The 24,467-nt window shown below is 42.4% G+C and overlaps 1 protein-coding gene across 1 annotated transcript in view; it reads left to right on the top strand.

The window, feature by feature from the left end:
- Nucleotides 1-24,467, top strand: part of ADGRE1 (adhesion G protein-coupled receptor E1) — a 675,746-nt gene that overhangs the window by 362,609 nt on the left and 288,670 nt on the right. Inside the window, exon 10 of the mRNA XM_069219187.1 lies at nucleotides 3,942-4,088. Within this exon, the coding sequence (XP_069075288.1) occupies nucleotides 3,942-4,088 (147 nt within the window). The remainder of the gene's footprint in view (nucleotides 1-3,941; nucleotides 4,089-24,467) is intronic.

Raw genomic sequence — 24,467 nt, 5'->3', positions numbered from 1 at the left:
CTACCAACATTACAATACATCTGCCAAATTTAAATGCAGGTAGGCCATAGTTTGACCACGGCGGAGACTATGCCATCTCTTCCATGGTAGAACTTCTCCCATGCCCCTACGGAGTGTGGGTTGTCAAAAATTGGCTATATGTCCGCCCACCCAGTTTACATAGGTAAGATATAGCAGTTTTTCATTTTCCATCACAGCCAGGCAAACCCCGATGGTAAGTGACAGTAAAAAAACAAAGCAATGCCCCCCTCGCCATGGGAGACGACTCACATGGCAAGAAGGGCATTATTTCTTTTATTTTTAGAAAGAAAATTCCGCTTCTCCATCTTGTTTGGTAGTGCCTGCCAATGCTAGAAATGTCCCCTGACGTAATGTACATTTCTGAATCTGACAGGCAGTGTTTCCGTCAGTGCAACAGAGTACTTTTCTCTGTCACACTTGTGGAGCAATGAGCCACCTGCCAGGATAAACATCAGGCCCCAAATATTCAGTCGAAGAGGTTAGGCATCAGAATCTTCTGTAGTCTGTTTACGGAGGCAGAGGAAGATAATTCTATAGCGAAAAAAGTATTGATTGTTTATTATACCTAGCCCCATATCCTTTGTACGTTGAGTGGAACATTGCTAACCTGTGACAAAGGGATACTTAATGGGCGGCACAATAAGTGCTGGAGGCCCACTAGTACCATTTAATTTACCAGCCCTGAGTATATAATGTATCACTTTACTAGGGACTTATAAGTAAATAAATATGTTAATCAGGTGTAGACCAATTTTACCATGTTAAGGGAGTGAGCATAAGAAGTGCTTAGTAATGGTAAAGTGCATAGAGTCCTAAGGTCAGCAAAAATTAATTTAGAAAAATAGGGAGTTGGAGGCAAAATGTTTGGGAGATGACCACCCTAAGACTGTCCAGCAGAGAGGATGCGGGGAAGAGGGGATAAACTATGTGTTATGGCCTTGTGCTAGACTGACAAACATTTGAACAATGGTATCCACAAATGCTGAACTAATTACTGGATCAACCTTGACCAAAAGCCCTGAAGTAATATTGCTGGGACACCCACCAATTGACATAGACCCCTTACATAGTAATGAGGGTCGCCTCATATTCCATTTGCTATTGGTGTTCAAAAAGGTGATCCTGGTGCTTTGGGGACTACAACAATCTCCATCAAAGCGAAAATGATTGGAGAGACTGTGGTGGATTCTTTGTCTGAAAAACACTTCCCAAAGCTGCAAAAGGTGAAGAAGGGACATTACAAAATAATGTGGCTGCCTACTTGAATTTTGTAGTGCCAATTATAACAAATGTACATGCCCCAAGAGACTGCAAGCATTACAAATTCTAGATACCTCCAAACTAGCCAACTATTACTCGACAACTCAAGCCCCCAATAGGTGTATTCTCGGAAATGGAAATGGAGGAGGGACATGACTAAAGCTATACTGGGAACAATATCAAAGGTGGCAGGTGCAGAGGGTGTGGGCAGTAAGGGAAGAGAGTGACACAGTGGAGGATGAATGAGGGAAAGTTGGTTCTTTTATTTTGTTTTGTCAAAAAGTGTCTTATGTTACAGACGTCAACATGGCTTATGTTTATGACTCTAAATGCTAATAAACCTATTTGGACTTAAATGGGCCTTTTATGTCCTGGTGTTTATTTTCCATACAACTGGCTCTCTTGGAGCTCTTTCTCTGGAAGACCTCCTTGAGGTGTCCTACTGAGCCTAAGAAGAGGATTCTTCATCAGGTACCAAGATATCAGTATTACAGTAGAATTTGTTCTGATGACCTGGACAAGCTATACCAGAGCTAATTTCAAGGTACCAGGTGACTGAACACTCTTTAAGGCATGTTTCAAAATACTGCCTTTGCAGTCATACATTAGGAAGGCCCACCCCCTATGTTCGGAGTGCCCTTTTGCCGCGTGTATGCCTAAGGGCCATTCCCTCTCTTGGAGATCTTTCCCAGGAAGACCTCCCTGAGGTATCCTACTGAGCCTAACAAGGTGTTCTTCATCAGGTGCCAAGATATCAGTCTTAACTGGTGTTTGTTCTGATGTTCTGGACAATATATACCAGAGCTAAATTCAAGGTAACAGGTGACTGAACACTGCCTTTGCAGTCATACACTAGGAAGGTCCACCCAAAGGTTCAGAATGCCCTTTTACCACGTTTATGCCTAAAGACCATTCCCAGACTGTTGGCCCACTCCAGCACATTACAGATAACTAATCTCTGCTGAAGACTCCATTTAGAAGATGTCCCATGTTTATTCTTCAGGGCCATGTAAAAAGATTATTTCAGGATGGACAGGCCAAAAAAGAAACTGCAAAGAAGTATGCATCTTCTTCATTAATCCCAGTTACATACACACACATTCACTGGGGATCTACCGATAGAACAGCACCCCCTCTGAACCAGGAATCAGATTGTCCTTTTTAAAACCATTTTGATGAAGGTTGATCAGATCCAGAACTCACACAATGGGGAGTTCCTGAGGAATTCTCCTTGATTCGGTTTCATTAAACCACACCTAAAACACCCAGATTAAGTGCATCAGTCAAGGTATATAAAATAATAGTGAACAAACCACACAAATATAAGTAGGAACATTAATTGATTTGAAAGAAAGTGGTAGTTTGCTCTCAAAATCAGAAATGTATTATACATAAAATAACAGGATAGTAACAAACATGATATTGTCCATGGCAATTGAGAAACAGATGATCCTAGAAATGGACTTCAGAGCGGGCTACTGTCTGGATGGGAAACAGCAGACATAAATGTGATGACAGAGAACATAACTGAACAATTGTTTGAGACAATGAGAAATTGAGTAAATCAATGAAAAAGGTAATTTGAAAGGGTAAGAAAAACATACTTTTGTGGGCTTTGGCTTGATCCACATCATGCTTACTGGATTTAGCATAATGGCTCTCCTTTCCATGTAAGTATTGGATAAAAGATTGACTATAAGGGACATTATTTCTGATAATTTAGAACTACCTTCGTTTTTGATCCAGTCTAACCGACGGAGAGATAGTCCTTGAGATCACTTTCACTGCGACCTAGGATGATGCAGCGTAGATTTTTATGGAATACATGATGCTGTTACCCTTGTACTATTGAGGTTATGTTGTCCAAGGGTGTTACACTCCCTGGGCATACTTTTGATTGTAGTAAGCTAAAAACTTTGGGTCTGATTTAGATATTGGCAGACGGGTTACTCCGTCACAATGGTGACAGATATCTGGTCCGCCAAAATCTAAATCCCATTATTTTCAACGGGATCTAGATTTCAACGGATGGGATATTCATCACTATTGTGAAGGAGTAACTCGTCCATCAATATCTAAACCAGGCCCTTTATTTTTCAAAGTGACTTTTGGCTTTCACATGCCTGCTTACTTTGAGGAAGTCATGACCACTCTGAAATAAATAACTACAAAATATAATTTTATATATGGCATGCATGATGAGATCCTGGTAGCTGCTAAGACCTGGTTGGATTTGAATTACTTTATACATGTTGTTGAATGTGCTCAGACACCAGCAGTTTGTGGCCCTCACAGCGTCTGCACAAATACACCAGGAACTTACAGCTGCAAGTGTGTGCTGGGGTTTATCTCTACCTGCAGGACAGCAACACAATGTCGGCATCAACTGCATAGGTAACGTCACTCCAAGACACTGAAAGATCACTACCTTAGAGTTTTGGAGCTACGTAAACTCAATAAACTTCAGACCCCTGTCCTCATGTTGGACAGGGTTCTGTTGTTGATGACAAGACATTGGGGCCATTCACTTTTGTGTAAGTTTACAATTGTTTTCTATTCACAAAGGCATTTTACTAGTAGTATCTTTACGACTGCACACATAAAGAGATAGGACAGGTCCTTAATTATTGTTTTCTCACAAGTTTTCAAATATTTTGTAGATATTGATGAATGTGTTCAGACTCTCACCGCCTGTGGACCTCACAGCACCTGCACCAACACAGTAGGAAGTTACAGCTGCAGCTGCATGCCGGGGTTTATCAATTCTGCTGAAGGAAAACAAATAAATGTGACATTCAACTGTATAGGTAATCATCTCTCATCTATAGTAAAGGAGGCTTCTGATTTTTAATGAGTCTTTTTTTTGCAAATTCTGAGTCTGAATAAAGTGATTATAAATCTTAGTTTAATTTTGATTTTAATTAGAGAGACAGTATTGAGTAAACTGGAGAGGTGCATAGGTTGGATAGATCAATTCATACCGACTCGTTAAGACAGTAAAAAATGAATGGATTCAGTAACGTTGCTATGCTCCATTTCTTCTCCAGCAATTAAAAAAAAGAACTGAAAATCTTGAGTTCCGTTTTTTAGACTGCTCATTTTCTTCCTAGTTTCCTACTAATTTTTCCTTGTAATATTGTAATGCTATAACTCTACATTTTTTCTTGTCTTACATACCTAGAAAAAAAGATACTTATTTTAAGAATAACATATATTTGCTTCATAGTTTCATAAAGAAGCCTACACACCTTGATTACTATTTCAACTTATCTTAATTTGATCCTGTTCCTACTTTGTCCTTCTTCCCCAAGTGTGATACAAAAGATAACATATATTCTTCTACAATTTTAACTTCACTTCTACCTCTTAGGTTTGGCATTAGACAAGACCTTTTGATTTTACAAAAATAATGTGTATAATATACTTACTTAAGGGGGCTTTCAGCCATCTCGCTTCAATCATTGGTCTGTATTGTGCCACTCTCATTTTGCTTTCACCCATTTCAGCATACAGCATGGAACAATGGGTCAGCCCACCTAAACCTCTGGTTGACCCTCACTTTGGGTGACTGCATTTTGCTCTTTCACAAGGTAGACATCTGCACAACAAGATAGTTCCCTTTTGTGCTAGTGTTGCCTGATGTGATAGTAGGACGCACTGAAAGGAGCAGAGGGCACATTGCAGCCTTATCAGTTCCTATCAACTTCCAATGGTGTTGTAAATTCCTTTTGAAGTGAACTGCTGCTATTTCACAGCATACAATATTGCATTCCTAGACTCGGTTTCATCAATGGTCTTTGATAAACTTTGCCAATTTGTAGCACAGTTGTAACTATTTTTTAAACATAGAAGGGGTGTAATTTGGGTTTTAGTATCCAATATTTTATACTGTGAACCTTCTTTTCTTCCTTCTCTCTCTCTTTCTTTCCTTTTCACTTTCCACCTTTCATTTCTTTCTTTTTTGCTTTCTTTTTCCCTTTTCCTTGTATTTATTTTTGTGTAGCTTTCATCTTTTGTTTCATGTTTGCCTTTACTTTTTTCCTTCTTACTTTTTGTATTCTTCAATTTTCTTTCTTTCTTTGCTTTCTTCCTTTTTTGACTTCTTTTCTGCTTCCATTTTTTCTCACTTTCTTTTTTGTTTTTCCTTCTTTCCTTTTTTCTCTCCTTTTTCTTTCCTCTGACTTGCATCCATGTTAATTTCTGCAGAATCCTTACTTCTGCCTCTCTAGCTCATATCTATCTCTCTACTTCTTTATTGGTCCTCTAGATTCTTCATCACTCCTCTCTCGTAGCTCTCAATTCCTTTGCTGCTCCGCCTTCACTTAGCCACATGCGGTCTAGTTCAGTGTCATGACCTCAATGTCTACATAATTCACAACAGTGCTGATTCTTGGGGCAGTGTCATTCTGGCTGGAAATGCACCAATCAAGCCATGTTGTTCTATTGCACATACTGATGCTGATTTATTTGAGCAGTTCACTTGGGATAATCTACATGGAAAACAATTGTTGCTTCAAGGCATCTTTTAGAATAAGCATCTGCTATCACAGGATGGAATTTTTAATTGTTCACACCAATACTGTTGGAACTATTAGGCCCACATTTAAAACAGAGCTGAACTTAGATGGTGCCTTTTCTATTGAACCTCTTGTAGACAACTAAGCAAATGTGCTGAGGACAACTTGAAGCAAGATCATTTTTCAGCAATGCAACACTTATAATTTTCAAACCAGCAAGCTCACAATTTATCGTTTTATTGCCTCACTTACCAGACCATCACTTTCCAAAACAACACATATTATGGGTCTTTGTGAACTCTCTACTAACTCCTTCACTCCTCACCTCTATTCAGACAAGAGTAGCCAGGTGAGCTTCAGTTTTAAGAAGGAGCGAGAAGTGGGCACAGCTCCATTTTTCTATTAAATAAATTATCTAGGTGGCACCAGCATAATCTTTGTTTTAGAAGTTTAGTGGCATGTGCCTATAAGAATGTATCTGTAGTTCAACTGTATTGTTTGTGTAAAGTGCTATGTCCACCAGTGAATTCTTCACAGTAGTGGTAAGCAAGGGAAATGATAATATGTAGTATGGACCATGCAATTCAAGACCAAAGGCCTGATTTATATGTTAGCAGTAAGCTTACTCCACTGCAACCGCAACAGTGTGTGCTTGCTACCAACATTACATTACATCTGCCAAATTTAAATGCAGGTAGGCCATGGTTTGACCACGGTGGAGACTATGCCATCTCTTCCATGGTCGAACTTCTCCCATGCCCCTACGGAGTGTAGGTTGTCAAAAATTGGCTATATGTCCGCCCACCCAGTTTACATAGGTAAGATATAGCAGTTTTTCATTGTCCATCACAGCCAGGCAAACCCCGATGGTAAGTGACAGTAAAAAAACAAAGCAAAGCCCCCCTCGCCATGGGAGCCGACTCACATGGCAAGAAGGGCATTATTTGTTTTATTTTTAGAAAGAAAATTCCGCTTCAGGGGCTAAACCATCTTGTTTGGTAGTGCCTGCCAATGCTAGAAATGTCCCCTGACGTAATGTACATTTCTGAATCTGACAGGCAGTGTTTCCGTCAGTGCAACAGAGTACTTTTCTCTGTCACACTTGTGGAGCAACGAGCCACCTGCCAGGATAAACATAAGGCCCCAAATGTTCAGTCGAAGAGGTTAGGCTTCAGAATCTTCTGTAGTCTGTTTACGGAGGCAAAGGAAGAGAATTCTATAGTGAAAAGAGTATTGATTGTTTATTATACCTAGCCCCATATCCTTTGTACGTTGAGTGGAACATTGTAAAAAGGCATTGGATGTTAGATTTGGCAATATGGTGTAAACATTATGGAAGCAACTTCCAAGGCCTTGTGGGCCAGGCAGTGAGTTTTAAATTGAATTGAATCTTTTCTTTATATGGCATCTAGTGGAGTAATTTAAATGCTGGAATAAGGTAATCAGCCCTGTTCATGCCACGAATCATTTGCATGCAAAGTTTGGCTCAACGTTTTTGTCTTGAAGAAACTGCATAATCAGTAACAGTAGCCAGTGTGTGAAGAGGACACTGCAAGGTCAAGTCTGCAATAGATGAGATATCCCTCACAACCATCTTGTTGGCCTTTATGAATGATAACACTGAGTCAAAGATGATTGATACATTTCTTCAGAATTCAAATTCGTGGGAGTAATGCCTAAGGCAAAGTCTCCATGATCTTCCCATATTATCAGTCACATTCTGTGCTTTCTATGCATAGTTATGAAATAGTACACTTCCTCTATGTACTGTGCTAAGTTGCGTCACCTTGAGTTAGGTCGTGTGCTGGCACCTGCGGCACTTCACAAAGACCTAGAACACTGAGTTACTTTTGGACTTCACCTGATCGTCAGTACACATATAATTATACCTGAGGCTGCACCTACGCGAACACTACATCCCACCCCATTTAAGCTGACACTCCCACAAGTTCTCCACAAGGGACCACCTTTTGATTCTGTGACAGTGATATTGTCCTGCAGTCTTGGGTTGGATCAGGGTTGCTTTTGAAGGAGCTAGTGCTGGCTGCTCCTGCCAGGGCTTCTGAGTGGGGAACCCAGGGGTAACCTGCACAGCTCCCTTCTGGGCCTTTGGTCTAGCGACTTAGCTGGTGTTGCATTCTCGGGGTTGTGAGGGGAGGTCACTGATGAGGGTGCTATTTGATCCTCTAGGCACCAGCAAGGGACTTCTCTCCTGGATTCTCACTTGTGTTGTCATAGTCAGTTCCTGAGGTCGTTAGTGGGTGCACTCTCTTGAACCATCTCATGTTTCTCATCACAGTTTCTTTTCCTTTCATCAATATAATCATGGCTCCCTTGCATTTTGCCATGGTTCACACTCCCCTTTCATAGGGTACCTGGTATTTCTATCCGGGATAACTAACTTTTATAGATACTCGGTCTTCTTTTCGGATTTCTCTTTCTCTGGATCTGATTGCTTCGTGCCCTCCACCATTGGCTATCTCCTACCACAAGTCTCTTGAGTCTCCATTTTGCTGTCTTTGGGAACACATCACTAGCTTTTTTTCTGAACATTAGCGATGCTGGGGTACACTTGTGATACGCAGTGAGGCATGTTACGGTATCTCCTCAGAAAGCTGTTAAGGCCCTAATCTGGATCCCACCACTTTTCTGCCTGGTCAAAAGCGCTTACCTTAAGGTCATCAAAAGGCTGAATGCTGCAAATGTCTTCTCTATCGTAAGTTTCACAAGTTCAACCACCAAACTTAGAGCGACTACTGGAAATTTTGAGTATGCATCTATGAGCACCAAATTATGTCATCTATAAGGAAGCTCCTAAACTCAACAATCACCATAGTCCAGGTGGCGGTACTGGCATCCTCAGTGATGATGGGGCTGCTCTTTTAGTCTCTATGTTCATCTGGTAGTGCAGGCACTGGGCCATCCGCTTGTCTCCCTTAGCATCCATTCCAGGAAACCACAGTTTTTCCTGCAGTCTTGCCTTGGTTTTCGCTACAATGTGGTGGCTTTGTGGGCTAGTCTCATCACAAGGTCCTACATGGATGAGGGCATTACAATCACCTTCCTTGAAACATTAGGTCATCACTGGTCGCACAGAGCTCCAAATGCACTCTCCAGAGCTGCTCGAGGTTGCTTGTTACCATCCGGTCAAGTGCTCATTAGTTGACTAAGAAGGTTGTCCACTTGTTTTGTCAGACTGCAGCCTATGTTCACTCCAGGCAGCTACCTTGTACTGATGCCTGGATAAACTCCTCCAGCATGAGAGTCTGCTGGGCACACAGCCTGGGTGATCAGTTGGAGATACTGTTCTGTGGCTGCAGTATGGCAGTCAGCTTCCTCAGTCTGGTGGTTGGTGACTGGAGAAGAAATCAGCTAGATTCTCTATTCAAGGTCAATAGCTAACATCGAATTGGAATAGCTGGAGTTAAATGACCTTCTTCTTGATGCGGGGTGGTGGGTGTTGATAAGTTGTTGGAAATGGTTCGCTAACGGCTTATGGTCTGTCACTACTTTAAATTGTCTTCTGACTAGGTAGAGATGTCACTGTGTGCATTGCCACTTAATAGCTAGAGGTTCCACTCGATTTGTGTGCACTGTATCTCTACCTCGGGCAGTCCTTGACTAGCAAATGCAACCGGTGCCCACCATTGCTTACTCTGCTGCTGCACCAGGACAGCTCTACCCCACAGGGCTGGCATCTAGGGTTGAAATATGCCATGATCACATCCTGAAGCACAGCATCCTTGATGCGCTGAAAGGTTGTTTGTTGAACTTTGCTCCTCTTCTATTAAGGGCAGGCTTTTGTTAATGCTTTGAGTGGGTTGGTGAGTGTTGCCAGGTTGGGGGTGAACCAGCCACATTAGTTCACCAGCCCTAGAACATTTCTCACCTCAGTAGCAGAAGTTAAAGCCCGGTGCTCAGGATGTCATCAGACTTTTTTGGATCCATGCTGATGTCCTCCGACAAGAACACATAGCCAAAAAACTTGACCTGTGGGTCAAAGTCTGGGCATTTGCTCTTGTTCAGTGCTAGGCCTTGATGTAAAACTCTTTGTAGAGCTTCTCAGGTATGCTGATAATGTTTGCCTCTGGATTTGGAGTAGATTAGCACATCATCTCTGATGTTGATCACCTTGGACAGGCTTTGGGGCGTTGGAAAATCCTAAGGGGTCAGACTGGACACCTGCTCAATTACTCCTAGGATTTCAAGTCTGGCTAGCTTCTCTTCTACTTGTGCTCTCAGATAGAATGGGACATGCGGGTAGTCAATGCTACAGGCTTGAAAGTCTCATCTGTGTGCAGTTTGGCACAACAGTCTAAAAGAAGGCCCAGTCCTTTGAGCACGTGCCCAAATTCCTATTGCAGGTGTTCTACGTGAAGGTTGTGTACGTGCCTGGGGAATGGTATCAGCTCCAGGTTTTCCGTGGTGCGGCAGCTGATGAGGGTGTCTCTAACCATCATAGTGATGTAAAACTTTGCGTTCATCTGCCGCCCTTGGTGGTGGACATGACCTTTGAATATGGCAGCTAGCGGGAATGGGCTATCGCTTGCATAAACGAAGATCCTCGTCTTCATCAAGGTCGGATTGGGGCAGAAAATTGGCCCAGTACCAAAGGAAAAGTTTCCCCATTAGCGATATAGATAGCTAAAAAAGGGCCCCATGTATGCAAACTGGGTCAGTGTTGAAGTTGCAGAGTCACGCTGTATAAGTGTTTTGCAATATATGGGAGATTGCATGGATTTGATCTTGCTGCAAGCAATATTTTTGATATCAGTGAAAACAATAGTAAAAACCAGCCCAACAGACCATAACACAGGCCTACAAATTGGCTTGCACACTAACCTATCACACCAGCCCATCAGGCACTGCTTAATTGCCCTATAGGCCAGTCCGACACTGGTGGTACTGGTCGAGGTCCATTACGTTCATTGATGCCCTTGGTCTATCAGCCCTGAAAAGGATTAGCCATTGATCTTGATGCGCACTGGGCTGTAGTCACTTTGATGCATGCCCTTTTACTGTGTAGGATATGAGGAAGACTTCTTAGTCTTCTTCTTGTTCTGCATCGTATGGAGCATAGTCTTTCTTAATGGTGATTCCCCCATTTTCCTCCCACATCAAGTCCACAAACAGTGGCATGACTCATTTGTTTATTTTCACTGCGTCTGCCTCCCTCTCAGCACAACTGTGCAAAGTGGGCAGTCTTGCCACATCTCAAACAGCACTTGCCTTGCACCGGGCATTTGGACTTAGAGTGCAGGTCCCACCACAGTAGTCACATGTTGTGTTATGCAGTGATTGCCTGCTTATTGGGGGTTATGGGCCTTGCCCTGCATACTTAGTCAACTGACTCTGTTTGCACCTGAACTTCCTTGTTGGGAGGGTCTGACAGGCTGAACTTCACCAGAGCCCCTTACATCTACACATCTATGTGACAGCTTGTGTAACTGTGCAAGCACCAACAGGTCCTCCAGTTTAATACCCGGTTAATCAAGATTAACTGGCTCAGCACACTGGATTTACTGCAATGGATGACTTAGGCACAGACCTCTTTCAGAGGATCATCATATGTGCTTGCGTTTGCATTTCATGCAGCGACATGTAGAACCCATCAATGGATTCATCATCTCATTTTCTGGCCTGGCAAAGTTGAAACCTTTCAAAATCGGGGTTGATCTGCCAGTCAAACTGCTCATTGAATGCAGTAATTACTGTATTGTAGTTGTATTTCTCTCCCATGTTAGGAAGGTACTCAAATAGTTTGAAGACCTCACCAGCATAAAGAAGGAGAAGTGAGCGTTTCATGACAGGGTCTGTTTCTCTTGAGGCATGGAAATAGTTTGTGAGAATTCTGAGCCATGTCTTGTAGCAAGCCCACACAGTGGCTGGGTCCACCAACTTGCCGAATAGCGGCAGGGCACATGCTTCTAGATGGACTGTCCTGTAGCCCTTGTGGGAGGCTGAGGTAGCGGGGTCGAGCCATTAGTTGAACTTAGGTCTATGGAACTGGTAACGCGTCCTTTTATGTTAATTTATTACACATTAGGACTCGTTTTAGGCCGATGAATCTTTGGACCCAGTTGAGAGACACCAATGAGACGAGATAGCTGATCAATATGTCAATCAATATATCAATAATATCATCAATATTTATCACCACAATGCATTTCACTTTGGTCATAGACATTAATCAAATTGACGACGCAACCATGACCTTTCAGCCATGAATAACCACACCTTTAATAGAAGTTTATGAAGTTTTATTCCCTATTAATTACAATCTAATAGCAAATGCGTTAATCTCAACACCAAGAAACATAGAAGTATAGTCACGATATGGCAACTTTGGTAAGATTTCAATAAGGCAAAATCACAAACATCAAAGCATAACACGGCGCAAACATAGATCTCTATACAGCAAAGTGTCAACTATGCGTCAGTTCAACATAGCATAATGTCAGTCGTTTGTCTATTTGCATCAGTTTAGTGATCACCTATCCTAACCACTGATTAGCATTGGCATGTTGGGCTTCATGCAAAACAATTTATAACACCAATTTGGAAAACATCTAACTATGGTCTCTAACAAAATGAGCAGTTGGTACCTAGAAAGGAAAAGCAAACAGACAAATTACAAGTTGTATTGTCATAATTACCCTCCAAGGATTAGGTCAGCAATCAGGATCAGTCTTCGTCTTCAGGACATCAGTCAAAACGCCATCAGTCAGGACTCAACTAAAGGAAAAAAGTGGGCACTTCCCTCATAAGGAGGATAAGTGAATGGGCAGTCTATGGGTGAGGATAGTTTCTAATAAATCTCAAGTCACCAAACAGAGTGACAGAGTTTCTGGATAAAATCAATAGCATTCCCTACCTAATTCTAATGACCCTCCTGTGACATGGGTTTTTATCCCTTTTCCGTAGTACATTCCCCCAAAATTCTATTGGACATTTACTATACCCCACTATTTTCAACCTATCCAATTTAACATTAGGTAATCCCAATTGTCACCCCACATTAGTTTGTTATTCTTTGATTGGTCTTCATAATTGACGTCTTCGGAGGTGGCACATCCGGTGTTTCTTCACTCCTTGGTACGTCATTTGGGTCAGCAGATCCATTGTCCATCGGTCTAAATGACCTTGTACATTACATTAATCCACTCTTGTTTCAATATGCTCATGCTTTCTAAACCAAGGCACTGATTATGCGCTTGGGAACAGTGTTAAACTAGATACATTCGTCTTCCAAGCTGAAGAAAAAGAACATTTGCAGGGTCATGGCCCTTTTCGAGTTAGCACACTGGAAAACGGAAAAATACGATTTAATATGAGAGCTGAGCAGCTAATACTGCAGCTTACGCTAAGTTAAGGCCTATGAAGAAATTCAATACAGTTTCAACAATACGTACGTTAATATAAGCTTAATTGAACATAACATAACCATTTTATTCATCATTATTAGTTTGCGTATACATTGGTGGCCATTTACCGTAGTCACAAATCAGGTGTGTGTTTAAGCAAATACGCTATTCTTACAGTTTCTATGCAGTATCGTCACACATTAATATAGATATTCTACTCTAATATAGGTTATATAAATCTACGCTCACTCAGTCCCTCCTCTGATGACGCTCGTCATCACGCAAAACCTTTCTCTTTGACCTTTCACCTTAATTTTTCACTTTACGCATAATGCACATTTCAACATCTTGTCCCTTGTGTGAGCTCTCCCAAATTTCATTGAACATTTTCTCTCTTTCACTTTCTTCATTTCTCCTGGTTCTTTTGGTCCAATTACTTTTGATTTTATCATTAATTTTGCATGCTCCCCATAATCCTAATAGACAGGCCAGAACAATTAATAGACCCATTAATATTTTTGCAAGTACCCCATTCCAAATGTTGGTAAACCAGCTCCCTACTCTGGCAATGCCCTTTCCAAATTTCTCCCAAACTCCTGGTTCCTTCAAATCCTCCAAATCTGTACTACCTCTAGTTAGGTTAGTAAGCATACCTCTAATCTTTTTACTATTACCCGTAATGAATGAGCAGCAATGGCACTCATTGAGCATCTTGCAGACCCCTCCACTCTTTGCTAAAAGAATGTCTAGAGCAAGCCGATTTTGAAGAGTCATAGCACTTTCTGCAGCAAGTTCAGTATCCATCAGGAGTATAGCCCCTGTAAAATTTGTTAGCATGTTGTCCACTATAGTAGACAACTTTTAAATCTTCATAGAATTCAAGATAACCCCTACTGAAGGGATTATAGCTCCAAATATATCACCAATGACAGCAGCCACTGATTCTCGTTTTTGTCTAGTATGTTGTAATTCAGACGTTTTAGGTATTTGCTTTAAGTCATCAATCTGGTAAATCTTTGGGAAAACTATTCCCAAATAACATGTCCCATACCAACCCTTAGGGAGATAGTAATAAGCATTAAGTCCACAGATGTAATAGATCCCAGGGATCGCTGGATCCTGTCCATTCAACATAAATGTCCATTTACTCTGAAACAAAAACACATGTCTACATTCACTCGTTCCCACAAACAAATTGTCCTGCTCAGATTTCGGCCTATATATACAAAGCCTACCTACATGTAGTGCATCTATAGCTAATTTGCCTTGTCTTTTGATTGCGGTGTAAGCATAGTCATTTGCATATGTGCGTTTCTCTAATCCTCTTTTTAGTCTTTCTTTTAATGCTTTGCGTCTATCATCAGTGTGATCAAAAAAGCTTTTCTCTACAGGTGATAGTAAACAAGTTAGATTATTGCGATGTGCATAAGCAGTTCCAAATGTGAGACTCGGCTCAAAGAATCCTCGAACTATTTTTATATCATGTTCTTTAGCTAGCTTATTCAGAAATTCAATCACAGGCACAAAAGAAAACACAACATCCAGATTTGAATAAAAGTATTGCACATGCTCTTGATTATAGAATCTGGTTAGTAGCAAACTACAGCTAATCCCGTAGGTTAGAGGAAGGCTGTGGTAGGTAACCCCTTCTTGCACAGATGAAGGGATCTTAGTACACACGTAACAATCTTTCGCGTCCATAGTCTCTACATACTCATTCAGCAAGCGATAGAAGACATTAGTAGAAAGTTCCCCCTTTGAATTAGTTCCCTCATGCATGTGTCTTGCATCTTGCTCAAACGTCTCCCACGGTGTTGGTGTTGTAGTTTCAGGTTTTGAAGTAGCGTTAATGGTCTTTTGTCTCCAACCATGGCATTCCCACAATCACATCCACAATTATTATTGCACACACAATACCTATTATAAAGCTTAACCAACCACACACCTTTCTACCCTTGTTACTACCTCTATTATAAGCCAGGTCTGTATAGAATCAGAAAGCAGAATAACAATCAACTAGAGGATGATTTAGAACTTTTTCTCTTGCTCACTGCGTGTATTTACAACGTTTTCACTCGCACCAGGACCCCTTTTGTCAAATCAGGATAGCAGCTTGTCGTAATCAGGTTTCTCAAAGTCAAATCAGGCTCTAATGTCACATCCGGTAATTTATAAGTCTCTTTCCTCAGGTTTCAATTTCGATTTTTAACCAAGTCTTTCCTTGGAATTAGTTCAGGTACCGTAGTATTGGCCTGGTGCTTCTCGATCAAAACAGAATGCTAGGAATTCTTGTTGCCACTCAGATGTGGTAGCATACGCCCATTCAGGACCTATATATCTTCTGTTTGCGACTCTCTTTCTTTTCAACCTGCGTTCACCCTGCAGCTCTCCTTCACTTAAATCTTCCACTCGGGATGTGTCATTTTCCTCTGTTATAGTTTCATCTGGTATGCTTCTTATTCTTAAAAGTGGTTTCTCTGGCCAGTTATCACCTTTATGCGTCTTCTTCCGATATGTCTTTTCAGGACGCTGGACAGTACCCTCCTCTTGTGATATGGTGTTTTCACTTGATGGACCTGCGACTGGCTCAGGGGATGCCGGTACACTCTGATCTTTCTCTCTTATTTGCCCTTCTTCTTTGTCTTCTTCTTGATCTGTAACAGGCTCTAGTTCTAACCCGTATCTGTCTACTTCTGGGAGAACCTCTCCTTGACTTAGTTCTCCTGGTGCCTCTACTGAGGTAGGCACTCTGTCACCTCTCTCGAACTCATTTACTGTTTGAGGGACGAGGCTGTTCTCAGTGGGCTCTCCTGCAGTCTCAGTTCCTTCTTGGCTGTTTTCTGGCCCTGAGACTTCTCTTCTTGGAACTGTTGTGCCGGAAATCTCAAGTTCCTCGTCAGTTGGGCACGTTACCTTCTTTGTGTGACTGGCATGTATCCAATTTGGAACGCCTGCACATTTCACAGCAGTGGTTGTTGGCAAGATTACTTGGTACGGTCCTTTCCAACGTGGCTCCAAACACGACTTTCTCACGTGCTTCTTGACAACCACCCAGTCACCGGCCTGTAGGGTGTGGCCTGGATCTCCAATCGGTGGTAATGTGTTAGCCTCTACCTGGTGAGAGAAAGAGCGAATCACGTCAGCCAAACTTTTGCAGTAGTCCAACACCATATCATCTGTGATATTCACTAGCGCATTTGCAGGTACTGCTGGCAACCTCATATCTCTGCCCATGAGGATTTCATTGGGTGATAGTCCTGTTTTCTTATCAGGGGTGTTCCTCATTGACATCAGCACTAAGGGCAATGCATCTGGCCATTTCATATTGGTAGTTGCGCACATCTTTGCCATTCTTGATTTCAGAGTACCATTCATTTGTTCTACTAGTCCTGATGCTTCAGGGCGGTAGCTACAATGCAGCTTTTGTTCAATGTCTAGTGCGGCACATAGAAGTTTAATCACCTCATTGTCGAAATGTCTGCCCCTATCTGACTCTATAGAGACCGGAAACCCGAACCTTGGTATTAGCTCTCTAAGTAACAGCTTTGCAACTGTGAGGCTGTCATTTCTACGTGTGGGGTATGCTTCAATCCAGTGGCTGAAAACACACACAATCACCAACACGTACTTCAATCCTCCACAAACAGGCATCTCAATGAAATCCATTTGCATTTTGCTGAACGGACCACCAGCTCTCCCAATGTGGCTCAAAGTTACCACAGTCCCTTTTCCAGCATTCATCTGTTGACAGATAATGCACCTGTGACAGGTAACCTCTGCGGCATGTCTGAATTTTGGGTTGAACCAATCTATTTTGAATGACCTGATCATTGCATCTCTTCCAAGGTGAGCCTTTCCATGATATAGCCAGGCAAATTGTGACAGAAGGCTATTTGGTAAGACTAATTTCCCCTCCTCTGAGATCCATAAGTCATCAGCCCTCTGCACACATTGCATTCTCTGCCAGGAACGTTTTTCCTCTTTGCTAGCACGACCCTGTAATGTCTTTAACTCATCTAACGTATCCACCACCCTTAATGCAAGGTTCAAACATGTATCATTTTCAGTTTGCGGTAACAATTCCCATTGTTCCTTGAACGATATACAGTTCAATGCACAAAACCTTGCGACTTGATCTGCATAACCGTTTCCCATGGACACAAAGTCTTGTGACTTAACGTGAGCATTGCATTTTACCACAGCAATTTCAAGAGGTAACTGAATTGCATGTAACAAATCCTTTATCTGTTCACCATTTTTCACAGGAGAACCAGAAGAGGTCATGTAACCTCTTTGCAACCACAGTTGACCAGAATCATGTACAATTCCGAATCCATATCTGCTGTCAGTATAGATAGTGACTCTCAGATTCACAGCTGCGTGGCATGCCTTAGTAAGGGCAATCAATTCTGCCACTTGTGCAGAAAGCACTTTCTCGAGCCAGGAAGCTTCAATGATACCAGCTATGGTACATACAGCGTAACCAGCCCTCAGTGTTCCGACGGAATCTCTTAAACAGGATCCATCGACAAACATGATGCAATCATTTTCTTTCAGCTGTGTGTCTTGAATATCTGGCTGTGGTTTGGTACATAGTTCCGTTACCTCAAGACAATTGTGCTCAAATTCTTCCTCATTGTTAATTTCAGTATTCTCAGCAGGAAGCAGAGTTGCCGGGTTCAAGACAGCACATCGCTTTAGTGAGACATTAGGTGACCCCAGTATGATTGTCTCATATTTGGTAAGACGGGCATTTGTCATATGTTGAGTTTTAGTTCGAATCAACAAAATTTCAACTGAATGCGGAACCATTACAGTTAGGGGGTATCCCATGACTATGCCTTCGCATTGTGTGAGGCTCTGACCAACTGCTGCAACTGCGCGCAAACAACCCGGTAAGGCTGCTGCGACGGGATCCAAAGTAGCTGAAAAATACGCTACAGGGCGATTTGCACCTCCATGGACCTGTGTCAAGATAACAAAGAACAAGCAGTTCATGACAAAACAGTAGAAAAGGTTTTGTATAGTCAGGCATGCCTAATGCTGGTGCCCTGCACATACACTCTCTCAACTCCATGAATGACTCAAGCTCTTCTTTAGACAAAGTTATGGTATATGGCTTATCCTTGATCTCTTTGCCTGTCAGTTTTATCAAAGGTTGTGAGATAATCGAGAAGTTGGGTATCCCCTGGCGACAGTAGCCCACCATTCCCAGGAACATTCTGATGTCCCTTTTTGTCGTTGGGGGGGTTAATTTGCAAAATGGCTGTTATTCTTTCCTTCGATACTCTTCGGGACCCTCTCTCAATTAGATGCCCTAGGTATTTCACCTCTGTCTGACAGTATTGCAGCTTCTTGGGTGACACCTTGTGTCCGTTTTTCCCAAATGATTCAGTAAGGCAATTGTATCATATTTACAGTTATCCTTTGTTTTAGATGCAATCAGCAAGTCATCAATGTACTGCACTAAAGTCGAATTAAAAGGCAGCACTAAGGATTCTAAGTCCTTTTTCAATATCTGGTTAAAGATAGATGGTGATTCAGAAAATCCTTGAGGAATTCTGCGCCAACTGTACACCTTATCCAGGAATTTAAAACTGAATAAAAATTGGCTGTCCTCATGAAGAGGTATCGAAAAGAAGGCTTGTGACAGGTCTATAACGGTGAACCACTCAGCATCACATGGGACCTGAAACATGATAACTGCCGGATTGGGTACTACGGGGCAACATTTTATTACAATCTCATTTATTTTCCTCAAGTCCTGCACAATTCGAACTTTCCCACAGGGCTTTTTCAGTCCCATTATTGGGGAATTACATGGACTGCTCAAAACTTCCTTCAGGACTCCCTGTCTCAAAAAATCTGCAATGATCTATGACACTTCAATAAGGACATCTTGTGCCATATGATATTGTGGCACCTGGGGAAACACTGCATTTGGTTTTACTTGTACTTTAACTGGTTCAACACCTTTTATTGGTCCCACTTCCTTTCCTGTCAGGTCCCACACTTTCTCTGTCACTGTTCCTTGTAGCTCAACAGGTAGGTCATTCATGGTAAGCATCGGAAACAAGGTAATTAAAGGATAATCCTCATTTGCCGTCCCTGTCTCTTCCTCTGAAAACTGACCTTCGTCTCCTTCATCATCACTATTTGTCTGTACTTCGATTCCATCATTGGAACAGGTAATCAAACATTTTGCTTTGCACAGTAAGTCCCTTCCCAGAAGGGATCCTGGACTTGAATCACAGACTACGAACCTATGCAGCCCCTGGAAGTTGCCGATCCCAACCTGCACTGGATCTGTAATCGGGTTTGTCAGGTATTGATTTGCTACACCGACTACCCTTATGGTACGCCCTGAAAGTGGTAATCTTGGAACTTCTGCACTTCTGACTGTAGAGCGTGTAGCTCCGGTATCAACCAGGAATGACCCATTACCTTCCCTTCTACATAGGGTCCCCTCTGATCTACTTCTAGGGACTCTGCGAGCCGGCATTCTTCACTATCTAAGCTTTCATCTGACCATTCTCCATTCACGCCATTTTCACCTCGTAATGGGAATTGCTGTACTGTATTATTTTGACTCATTACCTGACCCTTGACCTGTTGAGGAAGCATGACCTGCTGCTGTCCCATTGGAGCCATTGGTAATTGCATTTGCTGTCTAGGTACCATGTGAACCTGCTGTTGTACTTGCTGCATCTGCTCTGGCTGAAAACGCGGCATGTGCATCTGCTGCATGGGCTGTACCCCTTGCATCTGTAACATATTATTTTGAAAATTCGGGTTTTAATTTCTCAGTTTTGGACCTCTCATATTTTGCAATGTACCGACATTAGTGCTTTGCTGAACAACACCATCCTGCACCACATTCAAGCCCTCCCGTTTCGAGTGCCCCATGCCCCCGCACGCGTGACATGGTGACAACTTTTTCGCCCCTTGTATGTCATTTTGAACCACAACTGTATTCAAGTCTGGACCGCGATTCACAAAACCTCGACCTCGACCCATCGGCTGTGCCTGAAACACACCATTCATTTGCGGCTGCTGCTGTATCATCTGCTGGACTCCATTTCCCTGTATTCCTGCCTGTGCGGCCCTTATTTGCATCACCATCACTTTCTCTTTCAGCTTTTTCAGCTTTAACTCAATTTCGTCACTACAGTATTTCGCATACTGCAACACCTCATCAATTGGCTTTGCTTGCCAACAAATCAAATGATTCCTAATCATTTGACTGACCTCTGGTCTCAGCCCTTCAACAAATCTGAACACGAGATGGTTCATGTCCTTTGGCTCAATAGTCTCAGTACCACTGTAATGTTTGAATGCTTTTAACAACCTTTCGTAGTAAGCATGTATTGATTCCTTAACCTCTTGAGAGGTCCGGTCAATCTTCTGCCAATCAGTCACCTTCGGCGACACCTTTTGTTTCAAAAACTCAATCACATTATGATAGTACTTCATCACCTCTTCAGAGGGTGCTCCAGTCATCTTATTCCTTGCCGGCTCCTTCGTCGGCCAATCTACCCCTCTCTTGCACTCGAGCCACAAATCAGGTGGAACAATGATTTTGAACAAAGTATTCAAGTCCTCCCAGAGACATTTCGCAAACTTCACGAACCTGTCTGTTTGTTGATACCACTCGCTCGGTTTCTCCCTCAATCTGGGATAATCATTAGTAAAAGATAGGATGTCTCTTCTGGTCCACGGTACATGGACTAAGACACCACCAGCTGTTTCTCTCATGGGTAATATTTTTACTGATTCTGTATCGGGTGAGGCTTTGGTCTGACCTGACCCTGGACTGTCACCTTTTTCCTTATCTCTTTTCTTTGCCCATCTGCCTTCCCATTTTTCTAATGCATCCCAGATTTGCGCACTTTGCAATAATTCTTTCAAATGTGCCTTCTTTCCCGCAGACCTCATGTGTTCAAAGTCTTTCGAATCAAAATCTAATCTGTAGCTTCTTTTCAAATGTTTAGTGGTTTCAATATCAATATTGTATTTATCTGCAAGGTTCGCTAATCTCTGATGCACCTTGCCCACTTCTTTAGTAATCTTGGGGCACAGGTATCTCAATTCTGCTTCAGTGTATGACTCCAATCTGTTTACTCCCATCGTACCTTCCACTAATTCAGCAGCATCCACTCCCAGTCTCACAAAATGCAGGTAGTCATCTTGCCCTACCTTTTCCGGTTCCACTGCAATCACTGTAGTCTTTTGTGAAGTATAAGTCTTTTCTAACCATTCGTTCAGTTGTTGCACTTTAAAACCCTGCAGTGAAATGTTCCCTTCATGTATCATTGGCGACTGTGAGGTGTTCGTACTCATCGTCTGTGGAGTTAAAACCCCTAATCCTGCTTGACGCATTGCTTCCAAGGGTACTTCTACTGGGCTAAGGTCTATTAAGGACCTCAGCTTTTCAACTGCTTGTTCTCCTGGAGCCATTATCTGGGGAGTTCCCATGGGCCCTCCTCTTATTACATCCTGGGTCATTACCCCCTGATCACATACGCCAGATTTGCCTTGTGCATATAATGGCACTGGTGGACCGACAGTAATTGGAAGTGATATAGCAGCGAGTGTCTGACCTGGTCCCAAACTCCGTGGAGCAGTAACCCCATAGGACTGTTCCAAAGTACCCGGGACAGGCACTAATAGAGGACCTGCTACTGGGTTGTACCCTGATATCAATTGTGGTTGCTCCTGGGACAGCAATTTCGGAGTTGACTCAATTTGTACTAACTTCGATTTTGTATATATCGGGTCTGGTGGCACTATCAGATTTGTAGTAGTCTCAAGTACTGGAACGTCTGGATAGATTCTCTATATCTGCGGCGGAGGTTGAAACTGTATCTGCATGTCTGGCGCAGTGGGTACATTGTCACCATTCTGTATCGGAACCATATCGCTAGTCTGTACCGTATCAGTAACTCCCTTCTCCTGCGTCTAGTTCCCAGGACCAATGCTAGTACTTGGAACACTGTCGCTCACTGCATAAGGTGGCGGGCGATCATGTAATAATCAGTCCATGAATTCCTCATCGTCTAAATCGTCTTCCTCTTCCCAAGGTCTCTTATTCTCTTTAGACTTACTAGAGTCCTTATCTGTTTTACAGGAGGCTTTCTTTCCCTGTGACTCTTCTCCTTGAGCTATTGCAGGGAACAATTTTAATCCATCAACAATCGCTCGTCTCCACATTTTGTTCTTGTTATCCCACCTAGCTCCTGCATAAGATTTTTCTGCTCTTTTTAACCTTCTCTGGAACCTTTCTTGTCTATGTTTAAGAGCCATTAAGTCCCAAATTGCTAAAGCCTCATATTGAGCTGGCCTCTGAGGTGGTTTGTGTGTGCTTAACATCCACCTTAAGTTCTCTAGCACCTTTGGATTAAACGTCCCATGTTCTGGAAACGCTAAACATCCCTCCTTCTCTGTTAACTTGCGCCACTGTTTCATCCATAAGCAAGGCGCAACACCCTTCTCCTCCATAACCATGTAAGCTGGAGTACCCTCAGGCGGTGTAGGCTCCCCCTCAGTTGCCATAACATACACGTCTCCTTTCAGAGCACTCTTAAAAGCCTTGACAAAATTCATCTTTACGTTTTTTTTCTTCTTATTTGTATTTAATCAGAAAGTGACTTTAATTCCCAGGACACTCTTCACCCGCCTTTCTCAACCTATTGCCTCTCACGGACGGCAGCCAATCCGTGCGCGACCCCTCTCAACAACTGACCTATCTCAGCACGGTACTACTGTCGTCACACTCACACACTGCAGCTGACAAAGTGTGGCGGCTCGTCCGCCCCTCACTGGATTCACACAAACTAATGCAAAATTACTGTGAGCACCTTTAACGACAATACAAATCTGCCGGTTTACTACTGGAAGGTTAACACATTCGCTTCAGAACTTTACAGAGATTTCACTTGAAGCCTCGGCCGCTACTCTCTCCTTCTCAGTACCCGCATACGCAAGCAGAATTCGACCCGCAAATTCTACTCTCGACTTGTCAATGGTTCGCCCTAGTGCACTTTAGAACTTACCAAATCTCCATCGAAGGTTTCACACATATGTTTCAACTCGAACTCGACTTGTCAACCACGCCCGATTGACCTATTAAACCACACAGATTACAACATAAACCCAAGTGTCTCCTACACTTGTCAATATACTCCGGAGTCTTAGACCACGACGGGTCCATGCATAAACAATCAACCACGTGGATAATTTTGAGCACAAGGCGCAACACTCATGTGAAGTACGCCGACTTCCCTACTCTCATACCGTGGAGTACGCCCACTCCTACTAAAACAACATTATCTGGCCTAGATACACACAAATTTCACAATCACCTGCAAAAAGGCATAAGCTGAGCAAGCGCAAAAACCTTATATCACACACGCTATGACGCCGAGAACATTCCCAACTCACTTAGGTAGGCTCCGAGATCCCAGGAAAGTCATGGTGAACTTAAAAACCCATCATACCTCTGATTTGCATTATCTCAGAAAAACAATTTAAACAATGATTCTCCGTCCTAGGGCCCCAAAGGGCCAAACCGTCGCTCTGCTACCAGAACTGGTAACGCGTCCTTTTATGTTAATTTATTACACATTAGGACTCATTTTAGGCTGATGAATCTTTGGACCCAGTTGAGAGACACCGTAAGACGAGATAGCTGATCAATATGTCAATAAATATATCAATAATATCATCAATATTTATCACCACAATGCATTTCACTTTGGTCAAAGACATTAATCAAATTGATGACGCAACCATGACTTTTCAGCCATGAATAACCACACCTTTAATAGAAGTTTATGAAGTTTTATTCCCTATTAATTACAATCTAATAGCAAATGCGTTAATCTCAACACCAAGAAACATAGAAGCATAGTCACGATATGGCAACTTTGGTAAGATTTCAATAAGGCAAAAATCACAAACATCAAAGCATAAGACGGCGCAAACATAGATCTCTATACAGCAAAGTGTCAACTATGCGTCAGTTAAACATAGCATAATATCAGTCGGTTGTCTATTTGCATCAGTTTAGTGATCACCTATCCTAACCACTGATTAGCATTGGCATGTTGGGCTTCATGCAAAACAATTTAGAACACCAATTTGGAAAACATCTAACTATGGTTTCTAACAAAATGAGCAGTTGGTACCTAGAAAGGAAGAGCAAACAGACAAATTACAAGTTGTATTGTCATAATTACCCTCCAAGGATTAGGTCAGCAATCAGGATCAGTCTTCGTCTTCAGGACATCAGTCAAAACGCCATCAG

Source organism: Pleurodeles waltl, chromosome 2_2 (genome assembly GCF_031143425.1).
Source record: "Pleurodeles waltl isolate 20211129_DDA chromosome 2_2, aPleWal1.hap1.20221129, whole genome shotgun sequence".
Lineage (NCBI taxonomy): Eukaryota > Metazoa > Chordata > Amphibia > Caudata > Salamandridae > Pleurodeles > Pleurodeles waltl.
Note: the sequence above shows the minus strand (reverse complement) of the source record. Positions and strands in the feature narration are given on the sequence as shown.